Source organism: Periplaneta americana, chromosome 5 (assembly GCF_040183065.1).
Source record: "Periplaneta americana isolate PAMFEO1 chromosome 5, P.americana_PAMFEO1_priV1, whole genome shotgun sequence".
Taxonomy (NCBI): Eukaryota; Metazoa; Arthropoda; class Insecta; order Blattodea; family Blattidae; genus Periplaneta; species Periplaneta americana.
This window is the reverse complement of record NC_091121.1, coordinates 128,985,445-129,010,106: the sequence shown is the minus strand read 5'-3', so window position 1 is coordinate 129,010,106 and position 24,662 is coordinate 128,985,445. Positions and strand designations below refer to the sequence as shown.

The 24,662-nt window shown below is 34.7% G+C and overlaps 1 protein-coding gene across 3 annotated transcripts in view; it reads right to left on the bottom strand.

Moving 5' to 3' along the window:
• Positions 1–24,662, bottom strand: part of Polr1C (RNA polymerase I and III subunit C) — a 90,952-nt gene that overhangs the window by 13,249 nt on the left and 53,041 nt on the right. The window contains exon 9 of one of the 3 annotated variants that reach the window (XM_069826626.1): positions 5,373–5,820. The exons of 1 other annotated variant lie outside the window; for it this stretch is intronic. In XM_069826626.1, the coding sequence (XP_069682727.1) occupies positions 5,819–5,820 (2 nt within the window). In that variant the 3' untranslated portion in view covers positions 5,373–5,818. Of the gene's footprint in view, positions 1–5,372; positions 5,821–21,012; positions 23,347–24,662 lie in introns of those variants that run through there. One more of the 3 variants, XM_069826623.1, reaches the window with a different exon arrangement.

Below are 24,662 nucleotides of genomic sequence, written 5' to 3'. Positions count from 1 at the left end.
TTTTAAAATGCAATTGAAACAACGCAGCATCCTGTCTGGAAAGATGATCAGGCTATTTCATCTCAGCAATGAAAGGTAAGCATTTCTTACAGAACTTCAGGTTTAACAAAATCCATGTGACAATAATTTATTTCAGGTAATAATTAAAAAAATTCGAATTATGTACTACATGTTAAATTACATAGCGACATTCAAGAATATGATCAAATATAATTAAATACAATGAATGTGTGGGACATAATCATCGCGACTTATACGGTTAGCTTACGATTGCTGTGACATAATAATTTTTATCTTTATAACCTATGAAGATTCCAAGTTGAAACTTATCAGTTCATTATATCACTAATTGAGGCGTACTATATTTTTTTTCATTAAAATAGAACCCCTGCATTTTTAAATATGAATATATGAAAATTATTTCACCATGTTTTTTTAGTGTAATTGAATACATCCAGAAAACAGTATAAGTAATAAAAACTATCACATATTAAGAATGTATCACCCAATTTTTGTAAATTTATCTGGAGACGTTGTTGAGATATATGATTTTAATTGAAGCAGCGTGCTTACAAAAATGTGATTTTTCTTCATGTTTGAAACGCCACTGACAGAAAATGAAAAGCATAGGACATATAAAACTCGGCAGTTTTAGTTAGCGCGGCAGGTCAAACAAACCCTCAAATTTTTAAAGAAATCTGAGTCGGTCGGGTTGAGTGCCTTGTTGATTTGATATGGAATGACCCGTATGCCTTATTACTCAGGCCATGCTTTTCAAAATGAAATTATATCTGTTTTAGCAAGTGGTATTAAACAAAAAATAAAGGAATTTTTAAGGAAAGCAAAATATTTTTCTGTAATTCTCGACTGCACACCAGATGTCAATTACACTGAACATAATTTGTAGTAAGAATTGTAAATACTGGCACTTCTGATGTTGCAGTTCGAGAATTATTTCTTGGATTTTATCCTGTTTCAGACACTTCAGATTAAAGTTTATGCAATATCTCTTAAATGAACTCTTGCCAGATTATGAGTCAGATATTCAAAATATGCGTGGACAAAGTTACGATAATGGGGAAAACATGCGTGGTAAGCACAATGACCTGCAGAACAAAATTAAGAATATCAATCCTAGCGTATTTTTTGTGACCTGTGCCAGCTCATACTTTGAATCTAGTTGTAAACAATTGTGCCAAAATAACATTAGAAACAGTTCGTTTTCTTAACATTGTCCAAGAATTGTATACATTTTTCTCTGCATTCCCTTATGAAAAGCAATATGACTAGGTTAACATTAAAATCTGTAAGTGATACGCGATACAAGATGGGACAGAAGAATAAAAGCAGTATGACCTCTCAGCGTGCAATTAAATGAAATCTTGAAAAGTTTGTGACTTAATAGTTGATAATTCCAGAGACATGAAAACGAAGCACACAGTTTAGTGTTCGTTAGATCAGATTGCATCTTTCAAGTTCATTTGCTCAATTGTTATATGGAACGATATTCTGCCAAAAATTGATGTCGTAAGCAAAATGTTGCAGTGCCCTCAATCGAACATAAATGAATCTTTTAAAGTTTTCAGCGAGCTTGTTTTTTTTTTTTTATTTTATTGGGTTATTTTACGACGCTGTATCAATGTCTAGGTTATTTAGCATCTGAATGAAATGAATGTGATAATGCCAGTGAAATGAGTCCGGGTTCCAGCACCAAAAGTTACCCAGCTCGTATTGGGTTGAGGGAAAACCCCGGAAACCAGGTAACTTGCCCCGACCGGGAATCGAACCCGGGCCACCTGGTTTCGCAGCCAGACGCGCTGACCGTTACTCCACAGGTGTGGACAGCGAGCTTGTTAAATTTGTAAGTGAAGCCAGATGTGATGAACCATTTAATACATATATTAGTCATGCAGAAGTTTTAGCCAAAGAAGTTAATGTAGTATCCGAATTTCCAGTTGTAAAGAAGAGAACTAAAGTTCGCCATTTTGATTACCAGGAACTGTGACCAGTATGAAACTCCTGACGAAGAAATAAATGATCCAAAAGAATTGTTTAGAACACAATTTTATCCAATAATTGAAACTGCACTAAATTCCATTAAGGAAAGATTTGAAAATCTGTATAATTGTAATAGTAGCTATATTTAAATTTCTTTCTGAATTCATAGAAATGACAGAGGATGAAATTAAAAAAATGTTATTCTGATTTAGACATTTCCCTTAAAATGAATAAAGGAAGTGTAAATCTTAAAGATGTTGATGGTCCTGAGCTTTTCAATGAGCTGATAACATTCAGAACTTTGAGCAATGGCAATGATGGCGTTTCAAAAACTGATCCATTAAAAAACTTGACCTACATTGCACAAAATAACTTGATATCATTTCCTAATCTGTTTATGGCTCGGAGAATTTTTCTCGCATTATCTATGGGTGTAGCATCAGATAAAAGGAGTTTTTCAAAACTCAAACTTAATAAAACATATTTAAGGACACCAATGACTCAAGAATGGTTTAACGATTTAGGATTGTTAGCTATAGAAAATGAGTTCTGCGAAAAATTATCAGATGTTACTGATGAACTGGCAAATAAGAAAACAAGAAGAGCAAGCGCTGTTCCAATGTACTGATTAACAGTCACTTCTGTTCAATACATTTTTTACATTTTCTAAGTTTATAAACTTCAAATAAATAGGCCTACTGTATGTAAAAATTTTTATGGATTTTTCTTTGTCAATTACATGGTTCTGTCACAAAAACATACTAATAGGCTTCTATGGGTTGTGTTAAGGCAGCGATATCAAGGTCAAAAGCACGTACTTGACTCTACATGCGATCAAGCGCTGACGTTGCAATGAATCTATTCAGCAGGCAGCAGTGGCGAAGAAGAAGGGGTGCGCAAAATGAGCTCTATTGACCTACCACTGCCAGGTGAATTAAACTGCTTCTATTTAAAAGTCGATAACATGTCATACTCATAAAAGACACAAGAAATCAAAGCATGTTTTTCAGCAGGTGCCTCAATAATAAATGCAATGAATTATAAAATAGTGCAATAAATAATAAAATACACTATCCTTAACTTAAACAGTTGCAGATAATAATTAGTATCCGATTAATTGTTATATGATTATGTAATTATGCAATTATTAGTACATAAACATTGCTGTTGTGTTTCAAATTAATATAAAAGTAAAATAAATCATATGATATTCTGCACCTGTAAAAATTAAATAATATACCTACAACGAATAATAAACATAATTCTCTTTAACTTATGCAGTTTTAGATAATGAAGTTGTGTTCAAAAAACCTTTCAAATTACATAACTGGTCACTTTTACCTGACCCTTTTTCCACTTAAAAACTTTACACATGTTTCCACATCTTTCATTAATACCCTTTATTTCAAATCCATCCACTGGAAACAGTGAAAATCTGTGAATGAGACACTCTTGCTTTAAATATCATCCTTAGTTATAATTAGTAATCATTTGTACCCAACAAACTTTTATTGTAAACAAAACAAGAAAACAAACCTGAGACAAACATATGAAACGAAATATTTAGGGACAATTTTTGATTCAAAATTATCTTGGAAAAATCATATTGGAGCAGTAGTAAACAAATCAACAAAAAGACTTCCAATTTTAAAGAGATTAGCTAGAGTCAAGTGGGGTAGTAATCGGCAGACTTTGAACATCACGTACAAAACATTCATCAAGCCAATACTTCTCTACAATGCGGAGGTATTAATTACAGCAAATAATTTCAACCTGAATCGACTAGAAGTATGCCAAAATCAGGCCCTGCGACTAATAACTGGTGCAGCAAAATCAACCCCAATCACAGCAATGCAAGCCCTAACCCAGAACCCTCCAATATATCTCACTCTAGAGGAGCAGCCACTAACACACCATGAAAAAATGCTACGGTTAACAACAACAAAATGGGAAAAAAGACTGTTACAACCAACCAAGTTGAAAACACAAACAAGTTTCCTGACCAAAGTCACGGAAATAAAAACAGAATTGAATCTCCCTAAATCTAAAGAAAACATTTTAAGCAGAGAAAACCCTCTAACCTTCGAACCAATTAACATTCAACTAGATTTAGAAGAACCAGTTACAAAATCTGAAGCTTCCAAACCTGTACTAAAAGCACTGGCATTAGAAGCTGTGAACAATAGATACCCACCAGAAGAATGGTTACATATCTACACAGATGGGTCTACTATCGATAACAACTCAGGATCAGGAATTACGTGTGCGTTACTCTCATTTTATCAACCAGCAGGACATCATACAACAAATTTTGATGCGGAAATAATGGCTATTCATATCTCACTCCAACACCTACTATACAGAATAGATAAATTTCAAAATGCTGTCATTCTCTCTGATTCTAAAGCAGCATTATATGCAATAAATTCATATAAAATTATGTCAATCCAAATTAAAGAATGTCACAAAATGATCCAACAACTTCAAAAACTACAGAAAAGAATTCAATTGCAATTGATACCTGCACATTGTGGAATTGCTGGAAATGAAACTGCTGACTTTCTTGCCAAAAAAGGATCCAATTTAATTCAGAATAGAAATACAAGCGTACCTTTTACATCCATCAAAAGACTAATTAAAAATAAATATAAAATCAAGCAAAACCAAGCACTATGTACCAAAGCCAAAGATAAAAAAATGGAGCATTTTAATAAATAAAACAGAAATTATTCCAGAAATCCCACGTAAATCTGCAGTAGCAAAATTCAGACTGCTTACAGAACACGATTATTTGGCCAAACACTTGAATAAAATAGGAATTTACACAAATCCAAATTGCCCTCTATGCAACAAAGAAGAAGAAATGACTGAAGATCATCTCATAACCTGTGAAGTTCTGCCTGATGGATCCACCACAGAAAAATATTGGAGAGCAAGAACGCTAATGGCTTCGTTGCCAAAGCCCAGCATTAGATAACAACAACTACTTTTATTGTAAATGATTTCCTATGTTTTTCGTATCATTTATGTTAATGTTTTTTCTTCCAAATTGTCACACAATTGTTTTTAATGATTATTCTTTAAGAATTGTCTAGTAGGCCGATCTATCGAACCCTTATTTAGGGCGGCTTTTGTTAATACAAATTATCTAGCATTCACTATGCAAAGAAAATCAGTGGCGAGCGATGACATTTTTCTGGAAGGACCAACAGTAATAGAACTGTCGTGACACTATTTAATATAAACAGAAAAAATATAAAAATATGATAGGTAATACATATTACAACGAAAATAAGACTTACCAGTTATCACCTTCATGTGTACATCAACAGAATCCTCCTCTCTCCGGGCAAATTTTTCTATGACGTCATAGTAAAAATGTATTTGGTCTTTTTTCAAAGGCATATTGGTTCCGTTAAGTTCAATGTTAATTGAAAAATGAGTTCTATTCAGTCAATACTTAACATAAACACAATAATACATGTTATAATAACATTTGCACAGATTTAAAAACAAACGTTTTCGCCAATTTTGATTGGCATCTTCAGGTCGTGTAGGTCGAATGGAACATGTTATAAAAAGTGAACACTTGGTATATGACGTTAAAAACCAAAGTTACAACTGTAATATCACTTAAAAACAGAGAATAGAATATAGCAAAAAGCCTCCACGATGTGTGTAGAATCACTGTGTTGAAAGAGGCGTGTGTGAACCAAGGAAACAGCAAAACTCTTCTGTCATTGCAGATACAGTTTTCAAGATAGATTTGAAGATGCTACGAACAGGTCGGTCGTGTGGCCGTTATGGAGAGCAGGAAAAATCCTGTAAATTGTAAGGATAGAATGAAATAATATTTAGAAGCATTTAAGTATTATTTAAATCTTCTAAAACAATACTTACAAAAAAATGGAAGAACGTCTTGAAATCCATGAGGACGGCGACACGACTGATCTTTACATTAAGTGGTAGCGTATGACGAAAATTGTATACGTTGCACGACTAGTGGATGAATGACCGTTATTTGCGTGTGATTTTAAACAGCGGGTTATTTGAATTTGGGTATTGTTCGTTAAGGAGCGGGCTATCATTATTATTAGAAAAGGTAGTAATATATAGTTCCTCCGCAGCATTCATATAATTATGATTGTTAATAGTCTTTAAGACCTGAAGGGCTTCTTCTATGCCAGTAAGTTCGTGATCAAGGGAAATCAGATGCGTGGCAAACTTTGCTTTATTCCTATTGAATTTGAAGTCAGAGACGTGCTCTTTGTAACGCGTGCGAAAATTCCTTTTTGTTTGGCCAACGTATTTACTGGGACAGTTTTTACATTGTAATAGATTAGATACCGCTATTGGCAAATTTCTTGTAATTTTGAATGTTATTGGGAATTATATTATTAAGTTTGTTGTTGGTACGGAATGCTACGTTAATTTGTTCTTTTCTAAAAAGGTTACCTAATTTGTATGATGCATTACCGAAAAATGTCATGGGTTTCCAGTGGGTGGTTTTAGTCTTTTTGACAGAACTTATTAAAGTGCTATTAGTTTTGGTTTCTGCTTTAAATTTATTTAAGCGTTTTCTTATTTTTAGTCTGCTTTGGCTTTGAATTTTGTTCAACAGAGCCTTTTCAATCGGTAACAGTGAAAGTCGCAAAAGCCTGTCTTCACACTGAGTAACCAGCGAATAGGGATTATAAAGAATGGACACAGCGAATTTTCCTGAGTTTTGTTTCTCTGTGCGCCAGCGTATAGTTCCACTTTCAAGCGCTAGAGGTTAGTGTAATCGAGCATACGCTGAGATAATAATTGAGAATAGAGTTGAGACACAGGATTCAAACATCGCCTACCTTATTGCATAATCCAGTAACGCTTTTCTTCAAATAAATTCAAGTTAACGGCTTTTCCTTATTTCTCAGTGACAAACTAATTGTAATAATAATATTTTATATTTCAGATATCATAAATTATATTATAAAATAATATAATACAAGTATCGGATTCGTTTAATATTTGTATATAATATAATATAGGTATATGGTTTTACTTCTCGTAAGAGTTTTATTTTTCCATTTTCAGTGCTATAAAATCATTAAATATTTTAATTGTTGTTGGGTTCAACGTCTCAACTCTCATTATAAAGGAACTCTAGAGTCTAGACATTACAATTAATGACGGATTTATTATTTTATGGATCCAATTTATTTTATTTGAGTACATAATGTGCCTAGATATATTAATTATATATGTTATATTTCCGCTGTGTCGACTGCCAGCTGGTGTGATGTTAGCGCCAACTCTAGGGAGAAAGCAGAATCTCACGCTCTAGCTGGCTTGAAGGTCATTGAAATTAGTCCGGCTACATCAAAGGTACCGACGCGAAGTGTCCATTCTTTATAATCCCTATTCGCTGGAGTAACCGTAACCACAGTCTAGTACAGCGGTTGTCAGCACAGAGCACGCTGGGGCTAGCCTCTCTTACCCGCTGAAAACGCAGTGCACTATAGTGCTCTCATAGCTGCTAGCCGGTATGCTCTCTATCGCTCCCTGTTGCACGACCGTGCACACTGGACGGCACCACATACCCGTTGCACATTTCAGCGAATGCTGACGACCACTGGTCTAGTATATACAGTAGAGTCACGAAGCTCAATACGTAGTAAATATGCATCCATAGATAGTTGCTAACCACTAGGATCGCTAATATCGCCTCTTTACAGACAATGCGAAATAATACCGGTACAGTCTATTGTTCCTAGCATCCTCACAACTCAAACTTCGTGACTATATATACTAGACTGTGCCGTAACTCTTTACGCGTTTCAAACAGGAAAAAGTACGTTCAGCTGTGGAGGTGCTCACTGCAATTGTAGCTATTAGGCAGCATAATTATTTTATAAAGTTCTGGAAATTACTCTTCTCCTAACTCGATATCTTTAAAAAATTTTGCTATTTTAGTCACTGTCCTGCCTGAAAAGTCTGACAACCTATAAACAGCCACTAACTCACTTAAACAACAGGATTAAAACAATAAAACTTCCAAACGAAGTACCGATGCTTAACAAACGGTCCAAAATACATTGTGATTGTTGGCAATCGTGACTGGTACCACTGCCGGATGGCGACGATTCAGACGATGCTATAGGTAAGAGCTGCAATGGACTTGCATTTCGAAACGAATCCCTTTCCATGTTTACGAAATAGCGAGAACTCGCCAAGTTTGTGGAGGAAGGCTCTTCGCCTCTTTCGCGCAACACACTTCTCGCTAGCGAAAACTCTTCAAGTACGTTACGGGCCTAAAGCACACAGTATTGTTTTAATCCATGTTATACTTCACAGGCACACTTTCAATATTTAACTGATAATGCACAAAAACAATAAACGTACTAATATTATTCTTCTGCCATCTCGTGTTAATTTACGGCGGACGGGTGGCGATCCTGGTTGTTCTCTTCAAAGTGCAACCGATTTCAACATAGGAATGAGCAATCTATATGTGATCTGGGTTATAGGGATATCCTGAACTAGCACCAACAGGTAGCGCACGTGTACTATGAGGGATGCGCTTTGCGTGTGCATTTGTTTTTCGGTATATAAACATTGAGGATCTACGTAGTGTATTAGTATATTAAATACTCTTAAAAACAACTAAAAATTGCAAATTTTTGTTATGTTCCTATATGTAAAAACCAGGGAAAGCTTTTTGTCTTCAATCAGGTCCCGAAATATTTTGAATATATGCTTTAAATCTTAAAAAAATATAAGTAATAAAATTGGGCCTCGAAAGTAACTACTTCAAGTAAGGAATTGTTGACTATAGTTTCATTTTGGAAGAGGAAAAAGAAAAATTAATAAAAACGATGCAACCTCGACAGCGAACTATGTTAGCTTAGATTATATTCGGTAGTTGTACGAGTCTCCGAATTTTACGCCTGCAGTAAACTCTTGATAAACTGGAATGTTTATTATCCAGGACTATCCCTAGTGAAATCCACTTCGTGAATAATGTTTTTAATGTACTGTACCCTAATTATTAAAGCCATGTTTGAAGTTCAAAGTTTCAAAATCATCCCATACAGTATTGAAAACTATGTGTCCTTACCTACAAAACACACTACTAATCGTGATACTATTGCGATCATATTATATCATCCTATTAAAAATTGCATTTCATCTTTCTGCAACTACAGAAAAAATGCAAGGAATTCAATCTCGATAGTCTCTTCCCTATAAAAAACACATTGGTGGCTGCATATCCTGTTTTTAGAGTACGGTTCTTAAATACTAATTATTAAAGAGGGCAATATTCACTTTCGACATATTTCCTATTTTTTTATTCGTGCATATTATTCTCAAAGTTCTCGTTTTGGTTCATGAACATTCAATTTACTCGTATTTATATTCTGCATACTGCAGATTTCCCCACCCATCTCGGGGAATCGCTCAATATTATACAGGTTTACGTTATTATTTATTGTAAATTAAATTCAATTATGAGGTAAGAAAATATTGAATTATATTAAATTATACTAGGTTATACAAAATAACTGCAAATATAATTTTGACACGCACAGAAAAGCAACATGAGGGAAAACCAACGAGCACAGAATACAATAGAGTAGACACTAGCATCTTAATACCATTGGACGGAGTGAAGCCGATTTGATGGACCTGACGCCATCTTGTTGCTACCAAAACATTGCAAAATAGCTATTACGTTATAAAAGATCTTATGATAATAATAATTCCATATGTCCCTAATTTCTTGTAGGACTCACACTTTCTTGTTTGTTTCGTAATACAGAATCGCTATGCACGTATTTTTAGCAAAAATTACGAAACTGTCATCGATAAATCACATATATACAGGTTATTTAAATTGGCAGCTCTTCAAATTGCAGTATGGTATTTAGTAATCTGGGAGGTTAAACAAACAATAATGATAAAAAAGGAAGATAACAGTTTGACTTTATTTTGCTACTAGTCCAATAAAAATGCTACCCTATAACAATTACTTTTATAGGTTGATCCATTTGCTTCGATTTAATAATGAAACTTACTTCTTAACGCAAATTATCATTCTCTTCCTTTTGCCAGTATTTCGTATAGATGTCCCGATTTTGTTTAGAGTAAAAATAGAATGCTCTTAACCATATAATATTTGATAGGCTCTTCGTTTATAGTATATAATTAGATTATAACGGCGAACAAAAGTGAAGTTTTATTACCAAGTGGGTCAAGTCAGTTCACGACCGAGTTAATGAAGCTACTAAGTCTGCAAAGCATAAGTCTGATTTCGTGATTATAAAAATTAATTACAATAATATTAATACACTATTTCTTTTTCTTCATCAAACGAATACGTGCATTCGGTTTAAGAGAAACCTCGGTACACCCGTTTTCTATAGCACTCGACACAAACTTCCAACATGGGTTGTTAGGTTAGCTTCGCTCGTAAATGCTAAGTTTACAAAGCGTGTCTGATTTAGTGACTATAAAAATTAATTACAATAATATCAATACACTAATCCTTTCTCTTAATCAAACAAATACGTGAACAATACGAATCTAACCGACTAACCTAGGCTAAATCATTCATTATCTACCGGTAATAAGTACATTTCACACATGCATATTTACCTCTGAAAAGTTATTCCAGGAATTTTTTTGAAAACCTGTTTGTGCAGCATACGCAGTACATGTAGGCATATTGAAATTACTTTATTTATTAATTAAAACAACGATGCAACATCACAATCAACTGCCCATGTGCTAACCGGGAGCCCAATGTTTTGGTAGCATCATAATGGCGACGGTCTACAAAAGCGGCTTCTCCTCCAAGCTGTTCATGTCTGCTCTATGCATTCTGTGTTCGTTGGGGGAAAACGTAATCAACTGTAACATATGACAAAACGTAGCCCTACATGTTGCGCCGAATGGAACGCTCCTGCCATCTGACGGTAAAACTTCGCATAAGATATCCCTATTCACGGCCGACTTGATGCTCGCTTTATACAAAAAAGCGAAGGGAACATCAAGTCGGCCGTGCCCTATTCACGTAGGCAAGGGAACAGCTTTAAAGGCCTCCCCACACCAACGCGAAATATTCGCAGGCATGGCGGCGACGAATATTTCGCGTATAAAGCGGCAACGAAATTTGCACGTTACCCCACACAGACGCGAAATATTCGCAGCGCTGACGGAGACCAAATTTCGCGTATGCAGAGGAATATCATGTCGTAGCTCCTATGATAGTCAATCAATCGCACTGTTATTTTTATGATTGGCAGGCCAATGTCTGAGGAAAGCATGGAACAAATTTTGAAATCAAAATTGTTTTTAAAACGCGGGGGGGGGGGGAGATACTAATTTGGAAGTGATCTGTTCAAAATAGGCCTTTAGACCTTCAGAAGTGATTATTTCCACGTTAGATGGGGGGGGGGGGTCAAAGCGAATGAAATGTTGAGAAAGAATGGAAATTACTTTTAAAAGTTGCCGCTATTCAAAATCTTTACTGGTTTTAAAGTTACGGCGAGTTAAAGAAAAGAGTATTTTTTACTTGGCGAAGAACTCAAGACAATCTCTTGTCTGCTAATACAGAAATCTTTGCTCTGATTTCAAATCCGCTTACAAAATACTTCCATCGCTTAAACTGTTTTAATTAGTCGTATGTGCTTTGAAATGTAATAATAAATATTAAAAAAAAATGTAATTAAAATATAAATAATGCAGTTAAAAATAAATGTAATTACATTATTAAAATAAATGTAACTGAAATATTAGAATATATTTAATTAAATTATTAAAAGAAGAGAATCAAAATGGCGAACGATGATACCTAGTATTTAGCCTTAGATGTTGTGCTTGCGGTTGCAAACGTTGTCAAAGAACTTACAGCTCTGGAGGAGAGAACACATAGAAAAAAGAAAGAAGTGTGGGTGAGAAAGTGAAGTCCACGTAGAAAAATACAAAAGTGCATCAGAAACAAGAAGTTAAAGGTATCTGAAAAGATAAATTACCTATGAAACGAATATACAGAGAATCCCTCATAACATGAATTACCATCCCAGGACATATAAATAACTGAAAATAGTGGAATGAAATAAAAGATCCTTTATTGGTAATATACTTTTTATTCCTACTCAGAGAGATGACACTGGAAGATTCTCGGTCATTTAGCAATTTTCTAGGAATTGATGAGAGTACGTTCAACAAACTCCTAACACGATATAAATAATTTTAGAGCCGTGAAATCAATACATTCACATTTGGAAACAATTATTATATTTTAATTGTCCGCGTTTCTATTATAATGTAATATAATACGTAAAACCCCCTCAATAACATATTTTTCATGTTTTTTTTTCATCATTAGATACAAAAAGAAAACCATACTGACTTTTATTAAACTTTTTAGCAAACTAATACTGCCTTGAATATATAATGGCTACATTCACTAAAATGCGCTCTCAACGCAGAAAGTATCATAAAATTCATACAGTATTTGCAGTTATAAATCTATGATCGTGCAAAAATAGTTCACAATACACCTGTGTAAGTGCGCAACAAAATCTCGAAAACAGAAAAAACTCTACTTCGTCTCGTCTTTTCTAACTTTTCTTTGATTCTCTTATAATGCGTCCCTCAAGAGAAGGAATACAAGAGATGATGCCAAGTCTAAAATATGGGAGGGGTTTGTCCCACAAGTTGTGATATTCGCGTATAATTAATAAAATTATCCTGTTTATGTGTAAATGTAAGTGTGAAGCAGTATCTGCTAGGTGTAGATTTTTGCTAATTTTTTCGGCGATGTATGAAATGGAATGGGAAAGGAACTGGCCACCCTACTCCATTATCTTCTGGCCTAGCTGCCTCATAAATGGTGCCTTCTTGGTATCATTTGTGAGGTTCAGACTTTTCTTCGGAAAATTGACTAAACAACAATCCTATAATATTGTATTTAATATTTAAAAATTAATTGCAAGTCGGTTATTTTAACATTATGTAGACAAATATCGCATAATAAAATAAAAATATTAGCTTAAGTCCAAAACATTGATTATTATTGATTGAGCTGTAGTGACACAAAACGCGAGTACTAATGTTAGGAGATATAGTGCGAATCTGTAAGGTTTAATGAAAACAATAATAGGCCTATTTATGTTTATTGAAACAACTCTTCTGTACTAGCTAATACAAAAGTTCCTAGAGTATTTCATGGGAATAAAATATGAATGAGATTAGTTCTGACAAAAAATTGCTATTAAATATAGGCTTATACAGTATGTTTGCTTTTAAGAATGAAACCTTCCCTAAACTATGAAAATTATTAAGTTTGAACTATTAAACCTTAGTAAGATGTTAAATGACGCAAAGTTCATATAGGTAAGTTCTCTAGAATTATATTTATGTACTAAGCAATGCTATGATATACTGAAGGACTGATAAAAGTCAACAAAGATGCGAATATGAAATTATTCTTATAGACAGGCTGTATGTAGGCTACAATTTTTCTCTTAAGATATGTTAACGATGTGAATAACTTACCACTTTCATTAATTTCCAATTGGATTGCATCTCACATTGCCCTTTTTCCTTACTTGTAATCCTCTAGAATAAATCGTATAAAACTGGATGTTTCCTTACAATTTCTCACAGAACACTATCAGAAAAGTCGCGGCGGGAGCGAAATAAACCGCGCAGGCGGCGAATATAAATTTCAACGCTGCAGATTCGCAGCCGTCCGGCGATACTTTCGCGTCGGTGTGGGCACACTCATATACCGCAATGTACACTGAGACAGTGGCAACTTTGCGAAGCGAAACATTCGCCACCGATGCGAATATTTCGCGTCGGTGTGGGGAGGCCTTATCTGACGCTAGTCCAGTCCGAGCTGACTGGTTCACACGGGCTGGACGAGTCCAATTCTACAGACGTTGAGCGCTGAGGGGAGGAAACAAATTCAAGTCGTCAATTGTCATGTCTTGAAACTTTTTAAAATTCAAACACGAAATGTAATAAATTTTATAAGCTGATGATACTTAGAGGACTAGGCTAGTCCTATTAGTCCACTGACTGCACGCCACTGAAGAAAATGCTTCTTCATAAAACAATGTACAGTACTTCACTATAAAATCCCTTCTTCGGGGCGCATGACAGAACCTCTTTAGTCTTAAGCGAAATAAAGAAACCTGAAAAAAGAACACACACATATATATATATATATCTCTCTCTCTCATCTGGAGGAGACTGATCCATATTGCAATGCCTTGGTCGTGGTAGTAGATCTGAATATGATCACATGGAGGGATGCAATCTGTGCATAGCCATGGATTCTATGCATACCATGCGAGAAATTTGCAATAAAATGACTTCATTTTTTTCCTAGCTAAATTTATAGCCTCTAAATATTTCGCAGTTTGTAGTCATCAAGTATTCTATTTAAATAACAGAAAAATACTTTTTTTCATGAAAACCTATATCACGTGCTATTGATAAATTTTGTGGTTGACACAAGCTCAGATTAGAGTTCCTTTTCATAAAAAAAAAAAACAAAAAAACAAAAAAACAAACACACACACACACACACACAAATTCCATGACTTGTTTGGAACCTTTTTTATAGCCATCTGCGAACTTCTCCATAATATTAAAAAAATAAACTTCCGAAGAGGTGAACGATTATCCTACGACAGCCGTGGCGAAAATGTGACTCGCGAGCACATTGTGGCTCGCAATGATAGCTATGCATTTCCCTTGCTTCCTACCTCTTCCAACCCCCACTCTCTCACTCACTGGAGTCAAACTCCGTTCCATTTGTATTTGTCTCTGACGTGCGAGTGGCGTATCATCGCAATGTCTCTCTCGAAACTATGTACCTCTACAAAAACTAAAGTTTCAAGTGGAATGGGAGAACGCATTTTTTTGCTGCCAATATGATGAGAATATTAAATGTATGATTTGTTCACAAGTATTACGAGAAAAACGGTTGTATAATATAAAACGGCATTATACTACATGTTACTCATGAAACATTAAAAGGTTAAGTATTGTGACAGCGACGTAAGATTCGAACTCACGACCAGCGTCCCGCAAGAGAGCAGATCGCGCGTGAGCCGACACGGCTCCACGGAGCACTGAGGGACGGCGCGCGTCGGAGAGAAGAGAGGGGGTGTATTACGTCAACGCGAAGAGGGGAGAGTGCGCGCGCAGCTGCTATTTGCGGAGTGAAGGAGGGACGGACCCTCCCGAATCTTCTAGAGAAGTCCGTCCGAAGAGCAGCAGCGTGCGAGATAATTCGAGAAGTCGTACTTTCCAGAAACTGTGGTGTGAGTATAAATTACGCGCGCAAGTGAACGCAGCAGCAGTTTCAGTTGATTAGTCAGCCAGTCAGTGAGTAAGCCAGAGCAAGCAAGCCAGTCTTGTGTACCGGAGTTCGGCTCGAGTGTGCGTCCGCAACTGTGACAGCATCCGAAGGCCTGAGTTCGAGTGCAGTGGACCGCAGTTGGAGGGACCTGAGTTCGAGTGCAGTGGACCGCAGTTGGAGGGACCTGAGTTCGAGTGCAGTGGACCGCAGTTGGAGGGACCTGAGTTCGAGTACAGTGAACTGTCTCTGGAGGTCTGTGGTTCGAGATACTGTGAACTCGAGTGACTGAGCTAGAAGAACTGTGAACTGAGAACTGATAGTTCTGATTTGTAAATAGTGCTTTGTAAATATTAGTTAAGATTAATAGTTCATTGTTGTTCGTAATAGTTCAAGTAAATTGTCATTGCCGTCAGTGGAGTGCTATAACGAATACTGTGTTGAGTGAAAATCCTATTGTTGACGAGAGCGTTTCAGGTGAATTGTAGAAAGGAATTATTGTTGGAAGAATAAAATCCTATTGTTGAGTTGAAATAAATTCACAGTATTATTATATTATTATTATTATTATTATTATTATTATTATCATCATCATCATCATCTCTGTACGTCGACCCTTCTTTAGCGGTTAGCTCACAGACTTATAATGTGATGTTACAATGAAAGCTAGATGTAAGGACTTGATAAATGTTGAACTTTTCAAATCTTTGTCAAAAAATAAATATCCGAAGCTTCGTTCTTTCGCTTGCTCTGTTGAAGCCATGTTCGCTACATCTTACATTTGTGAAAATTATTTTCAACAATGAAAATAGTAAAAACCAAATTTAGATCACGACTGACAGACTAAACACCTTCCTGATCAACTACGACTGGCAGTAAGTGACATAATTCCTGATTTTGAAACTCTGTCGCAGAGACATTCTGAAGACAGTTAATTTTAGGTTGTGATAACGTGTCCTATGTTTTCTTATTCATTTTTTTCTTTGTTACATGTACTAAACATTAGTTTGTAACCTTATACTGTGTATAATTATATTTAAGTGCTTGACGTAAGGAAAATGAAAATCCGTTAATAAGTCAGACAGTTGCTTCACTTCCCCTTTGGGTGTCCATCTCCCTCCATAGGGGCTATGCACGTTGCAGTTTACACAGTGGCTCGGCGCACGATCACATTTTCGCCATGGCTGTCCTATGAAAACAGATGTATCGTATGGTTAGCTAAAGCATGTGGAAGTGAGACCAGCATATATACAGAGTGGAAATGAAATAACCCTGTAGATTTTCAGAGCAAATAACTCATGTTGTATGTTACAAAAAAGTATAATATCATATTGGTGGAAAGTATAGTTTTCTCAGCAAAAAATGTTTTTTTCCCAAATGTATAACACCCTCTTATTCGGTAATTATTGCGAGTACAATCATGATTTTTGTCCATATCGACAGAAAAAGAATAATTTATTCCTCTGGCGTATTTCAATAGTGTGGATGCTTTGCATGTAAATTTAATTTAAAAACTACTAATTTCAAGCTACTGAACAATGTGGAGAGGGAAGTGGGAGGTAGTTCACTAAGGCAGACAGATCTGAGTTCGTTCACCTCTCATATCTGTTTTACGAGAAGAAAGAGCAGTGTGTTTGCAGTGATGTTGCCAGACTGCTCAAACTTCCAACTTAATTTTCTAATTTATCGTGCATTTAATCACAAAACATAATAAGTAGGTGTAGGTTTTCTGTTCATTTAAGTGTACCATATCGTCCCTTTCAATCTGCAAGGTATTTAAATTAAGAATCTGAACTCGAATATAGCCACCACTTGTGCTTGCTATGGAAATGCATTCTAAATACAAGGTTTAGTACAAGTACACCAGTATACACCATTTCCTAAAGCATTACCGAAATTAGTGACAAGGTAAGGCGGATTTGATAAGCAGTTAGCTAAGTCTATGTGACACATTGCACAGAGATATGACATAGGCCTATATTACACCAACAAAATCTGTGTCACAAAAATTAGATAAAATATATACGATAAAAATGTTTACAGTGTAATACAGCATTTCTGACCACATCTATCTGTGATAAAAGTTACAGTCATCATCATTCCTTTGATAAAATCTGTAACTAACAAGCAATAAAATGGCAAACAGTAAGGACACATGGTCTGTGATAACCATAAAACTTTTAATTTCGTATTATGAGACACATGAAATGTTGTACAATTCAAAGCACAAAGATTATAAAAATAGGCAAAAAAAAAAAGACTGGAAATATACAAAACATAGCAGAAACCATAAATGTTATACAAGAAGGCAAGTGCCATTTTAATGCATGGGCAAACACTGTGACCATCGGGGGCCTCAAAAGGACAACAATAATAGTAATAAATAGGAACAAATCAAGTATTAATATTTTTTGAGCAAAATTTCATTCACTGAACAATAATGGTATTGTATGTTGCTGCCTCTCTGCTTCCAAAATATTGCACTAGCATCTCTGTCGACATGTCTCACAAGCAAATATTTTCATGGGGGGATAGATAAAAAGTTATTTTTTTTCTTGCACCATGTTAATAATGTGAAAACAAGTGCTTATACAAATTTTGGCCACTCGAGCATAATTCTGAGGGGCCATCGAGAAAGTAAGTTTCCCTGGGGCCGTTAACAGAAATAAAACGCAATTTCATGGTAATATTTATTGGAATAGATACAGCAATTGTAAAGCTATTTTTCAACACATTCCTCACCGGAATTGAGGAAATTATCATACAATGGGATCAACAGAGAGATGCAGACGGCTGTCACACACTGGTTCTGGTCTCAAGCGGCAGTTTCTATGACACAGGGGTACAAAAGTTGATTCCACTATATGACAAATTTATTATTTTCGGTGGAGAATATGTTGAAAAATAGCTCAATAATTGCTGTATCTGTTCCAGTACATCTTTCCATGAAATTGTGTTTTCTTTCTGTAAATGGCCCCAGGGAAACTTACTTTCTCGACGGCCCTCGTAATTGCACTCGAATGGGCAAAATTTGTATAAGCACTTGTTTTCGCATTATTAATATGATGGAAAAAAATTAAAATTTTATCTGCTCCCATGAGAATGTTTGTTTGTCAGCTAAAGTGCCTCTGTATAAACCAGGAACACTAGGTTTCGCAAATTCGCGACCTTTCAGTTTGCTCACATGCTCTTTTTCTCTCATCTTAACGACCATTATAACTGACGTAACAATGGAGCCATTCAAATAATGTATTATTTCAGTAACTATTTTTATGTATTTTATATCTCGGAGTATTGTTATACAATAAAATTATATTTAATAACATTTTATTTAAAATTATTACAGCAATGGAATTTCAAAGGTTTATGTTACACAGCACCAGACAGTATTCTTTCGATTTTCGAACTTGTGTGATCATGTCAATGAGTATTGTCATGTCAATGTCAGTGAGTATCTATGGATCAACAATTGGCTCTCTTCTGACAAAGGAAATGTACAAAAACTTGCCCAGACATGTTCAAACATTTTTAACAAGAGCCAGAACAGGTCACATTGTCACACAATTTGTACCTAAACCGATTTCACATTTCTGATACTCCTACTTGTCTGTGGTGTAATAATCATGATGAAGATCTGGAACACATTCTTCTATACTGTCCATCCATAAACCACAAAAGAAGTAAATTAAAATCATCAGTACCAGTTGCAGAAGACACAGCCCTGCAGTATATATTGACTACACCCCAACTCTAGCTACTAGCAACAGGCATCTATAATGAACACCGATCAAAATACCCCTCATTTCTCGTGAAAAACAACAACTGAATAGACTACAGTGGACTATAGTGGAGTTATTGTTGTCAGCAAACAGCTGGATACATTAAGAAGATCGACTGATATCAATGAGTATATTACATTACCAAATTTGATTTCCTATTGTAACACTCTTCCCTGTTAACTCATTAGTAAGGAGGGGTTTTGAAAGTGTTTGTGCTAAGCAAAATAAAATATTAAGAAAAATCCGAAACTCCAAAGCAAAGCTTGTTGCCATTTTCCAGAGTTTCTTTTTTCTAAATGTGCATGTATTCGACATTTCATAAACAGACTTGTCAAAACACCAAATGTGCTCTCAAGAATTCTTCTTCCAGGAGATAATCTATAATTGAATACTTTTTCCTCTTCTGTTACATTTGCTAAAGGATAGAGCTTCATAACGTTGTAACTCAGTGACAAAGCGTCCTCAGCAAGTACGACATGCAGAAGTGAACTGTTAGAGCTGGACAACTGCTTGTCACCAGATACTTTTAAAACTTTCCTATCAATCAAACAGCACTGCAAAGCACTTTTGGCACACACTCCACTGTCACCAATTCGACCATATGTCCCAATGTTTACACATGTAAATTTATAGTTTGCTCAGCAAGGATAAATAAACTAGAGTGATGGGATCTACTACTATGTGGACAGGCAATGCAGATATGCCTTCCATCCATTGCACCAATAATGTTAAAAACATTCCACTTCTTCTCATGGTCTTCTGTTATATGTTTCCATTCATCTTTGGTTATAGGTATACTTAAAATGAGAAAATACATTATTATTTTGTTGAAGTGTCATGTAAATAGAGATATGTAGACATTACAAAATAAAATTTTGTAAATGAATGATTACAGCAGAATATCATATTAATTTTTAAACAGAACGAGTCTCATCTCTGATTAAACCCAAGGACTGCATGCCTATCATTTGAGAGGTCAGCAGAATTAAAATTTTGTCTTCATTGTTGGATACACTCTTTTAACACCTGTATAATCACTGACTAAATTTATACCTTCTTTACTGTGTTAATATTAGAAAAATTACCTGGCTGACTAGTTTCAACATGGTATTAATCATTGTCGACTAGGCTTTGGACAATGACAAATACCACGTTGAAACTATTCACCAAGATAATTTTTCTAATATTAACACAGTAAAGAAGTTATAAAGTTAATCAGTAAAATTTTGTGTTAATACTCATGAGACTGGTGTCCACCCAGCATCGTGGTGCATTTGGGGAGCTATGATAGGTAGCGAAATCCAGTTGCAAAAGCCAGCTATAACGGCTGGGAGGGATTATAGTGCTAACCACACAATACCTCCATTCTGGTTGGATGATCGTCCCACCTCTGACTCGGCATGAACGAGAGGCCAGCAGCTGAGTGGTTGGTCTGGGCCCTTCAAGGGCTGTAGTGTCACGGATGATTATTATTATTATTATTATTATTATTATTATTATTATTATTATTATTATTACTTGTAGATGCACATATCATAACCTCAATCAGAGGTTTCATGGATAGTGTAGAATTAAATTAAACTACTAAAATAGTTGCCAATGGACTGAAATCTCCAGTCAGAAAGAAATAAATTTCCGCTCCAGACCACATCCTGAATTCATCAGTGTTTACTAGGAATGAACTTTCACGGTCACCTATCTCTGGAGCCTAAGAGTAGTCTCTTCATATTCACTTTAGAAACAACAAGAAACCATGCAACAGAAGTTGCTCTCTTGTGAAAAGGTTCTGAAAGCACTCCACTGGTTGTAATATATTGTTCAAAAGGATATAAAAGTGGCAATTATCACATCAATACAATTAAGAAGGCATAGAAATAATTATGAATGTAATTTATTGTAATTATTTTAAAGCGTTTCTCTTGAAAGCACATCTCATTACAATTCCTTACAAAATGAACATGGATTGTGCACATACAATAAATCACTGAAAGAACATTTTGGTATTTGCAAACATGGGTTCAGATATGAGCTCTCTGAACTACTTGCAAATTTCATCAGAATCATACCACTCAAAATATGGCAGAGTTTCCTGCTGTTTTGTCTCATTGTGCTTTCCTAGCTCAAGCATACATAGAAAACTGAGTCAAAACTGTCTTTTATATAGATATAGCCACTTGACATGATCAGTTGAACACCTATGGCCATACGGAAAAAAAAAAAAAAAAAAAAAAAAAAAACTGTTCTAAAACTTGTACCAGCAACAATATTGGCCAATACTTACATTTTGTTGTTTGGCAAAGAAGCAATTTGTATTCTGCAGCCCACTAATTTTCTAGGTTGATATTATATAATTGATGAGAAGGGCAGTACAGCGTTACAGCTGAAAAAGCCAATCTATATACACTTATTAATATATGTATTTGATACTAAATAATCATTTGCTATGCCTAATGATATGAAAAATAACATGTTATAAATGATGATACAAACAATACCGCAATTTCAATGAATACTCACATTATAGTAGAACCATTATGGCTGACATAACCCAAACTTAAATGTGCAATCAAATATAGATATGTTTAAAATATTGCAGTACAAAACACTGCTGTGTTGTGTAAATGACAATACTGCTAATACATTAGCAGCTACCAAACTAGCTATTTGTAACATTACTTGCTGCATGAAATTTTGAAGTAGTCATATGTCAACAGACTTTTCATTGTTATAGCCACATTAATTTCGATACTGGTTTACATGAAACTTTCACAGTAGTTGTAAGTAATGTTGTTACTCATAACCTAAAAAAGTCATCTATACCACATGTTGTTTCTATATGCTCATGTTTAAAGCTAGAAAAAAAAAATAGATAGAAAAAAAAACTAGTGCAATGTAGACCAGTACTGTCATGGGGACATATGGTTTATGGAACCTACAATTTTTTAAAGAATTTTATGAAGAAGAGAAAATGTTGCCCACATGGAGTTGTACAGTGTAAGGACATCTAAGTTTTGTATACCGAGATCTGTATTGATTTTAGATAATCTTTTGGTGTTACTACTATATCTTCTTAGATGTTACTAGTTAATAAACATAAATGGTCCACTCTGGAATCCATAAACATATATACAAAAGAATGGCTGAAAAATACCGAAGTGCTGCAGATACATGCTCCAGAATCATGGAATCAGGTAAAGCAAAACAATTTCTTTACTTCTTCTTCAACATAAAAATAATCATTAAATGACAGTCAGAGGGATAGAGAGAGGAATATATTCGCAATTTAAGGGAGAAAAATGAGGGATGGGCCAAATGGTTAAGAAAAAAATTACCAAATAGTATTATATGCATGTCATGTGATTACATGAGCATAATTTCTCTATGTCAATTCATGATGATTGCATGATTAAACAGTTTTCCAGGATCTGAAGGATTTTACACAGTAGTTATTAGTTACAAGTATATTAGCACCATTTCTTGCGACTATGTAATGGAAGTAAATTCAATTAGTTTGAATACTAATTGGGGCAGACAGAAAATGAAACAAATTAACTGAGTTAGTTTTATTATATCACAAACCTAACTACGAAATTAATTCAATATTGAACACAAAGTCACAACTGAATATTATAGCTTTGTATGTGAACAACCTCAGAACTTTCTGTAGCAATCTCTTGCAGCTTTTGCTTGAACAGTATATTTCAATGCTAATGTAAGTGTTCAATTGATTTCAGTTGTACTTATCATGCCATATTCAATGATTTTTATCCTTTCAGTCTCTTACCTAAATAAAAATAAAGAGTAGATTGACGTCCTTTTCATTATTAGTTGCGTGGTATAGTCAAGCACAATTGACAGAACAGACAATACTACAAATTCTGTCCACAGCAATGTGATTATGATAATAAAACCTGCAAAATAGTTCTGAAAGATCAGAAAATTATTATCTCAACACATGAGTGAAAAATCCTGTTTACTTCTCGATCATTTCACTGAAAACCCAAAATCCTATACAATAAGGCAATTCAGTTCGTCATGTAAACATTTGCATTCTTTAAAACATGACTTCATTGAAGGAATCTCATATCCCAGATCGATGTTTAAAACTATCCAACTCATCAAGAAAAGTTCGGCACTTTGTTTTCAGAACTTTCACAGCCTCAATAAATAACACATCTGGTGGCAATGCTCCAACTGATTCAATAGTGACTGAAATAAAAAATAAGTAAATAAATGGAAAAGAAGGACAATATACATGCATTAAGAAATGTAGTTATGTCACTGTCTCATAGGCTCATTACACAATCATGTGTATGCTAAGCACAATATATGTGTGGATCGATAGCAGTTTCAACTTAAGTGATTAGAAATGAGCGGATTCAAAGAAAAACTATTAGCTGCACATTACATGCATAAAAAGGTGATGTAACAGAAGTATTCAGTTCATCTGCAGTTATTAATAATAATAAGTTTATTGCCAGAAAAATATAATACTATTGTGAATAGGCTATACAAAATTCTAGCACCCCCCCCCCCCCCCCGAAAGAGAGTGATCTCATGCTCAGGAGAGGATTCGATACATGATAAAGTTACATGCATGAATTACAATAAAATAACATCTAAAAATTGATATTTACTCATAACAAGTTGTTTACATATATATTTTTAAATCTGAAAATGTTGGAGTTTAATAGATGAGGGTATCCCTTTATTAATTTGTTATAAATTCTAGGGCTGATATTACTACTATTATTAAAAGCAGTGTTCGTTAAAACACATAGGTTCAAACAAATGTATTGTATTTATGCCTTCGGTTTTGTTTTTGTGAGTATATGATCTTAAAATATATGTGATTTTATGTATAAAATTTAATAATAGTGTTATAAATTTGATATATTTTCAAGACTTTAAATTCTAAAAACAATTTTTCAGTAGGATAAGCAACAGAAAACCATATTTTAATTATTCTTTTCTGTAATAAATCTATCAGATTAAGATTAAAGGTATTACCGCATCCTAATATTCCATATGAATCTAAACACTGGCTTGCATGAGGACAAAAGGCAATTCTTTTACTATTTTCACATATCTATTCAATCGTTCAATGAAACTGACTGGAAATATTACATCCAGATTACAACTTGAATAGGATCTACATATGTCTTACAGAACGGCTTGCCGCCACCATTAAGGCAAGAAAATTTATTTAAATTAAGCTGTTAACTAACTCATCATTATTATTCCTTCATTAATTTTTACTATAGTACAATTATCATTTTGTTGTTGTTTAGTTAACTGTCTGAAGACAGGTCTGAATCTCATAAGTGATACCAACGAAGCTCTTATGAGGAAATTAGGCTGGAAGATAATGGGGTCCCCCAGTATTGCATACATCACTGATTAGCTACATATTACATTAATCAGACTTCATATGCATACAAACAATTGTTCTTCCTCTGATACATTTTGTTAAGTAAGATGTACTGCCTGATAATAGATTGTACATATCATCCAGAACCTCAATC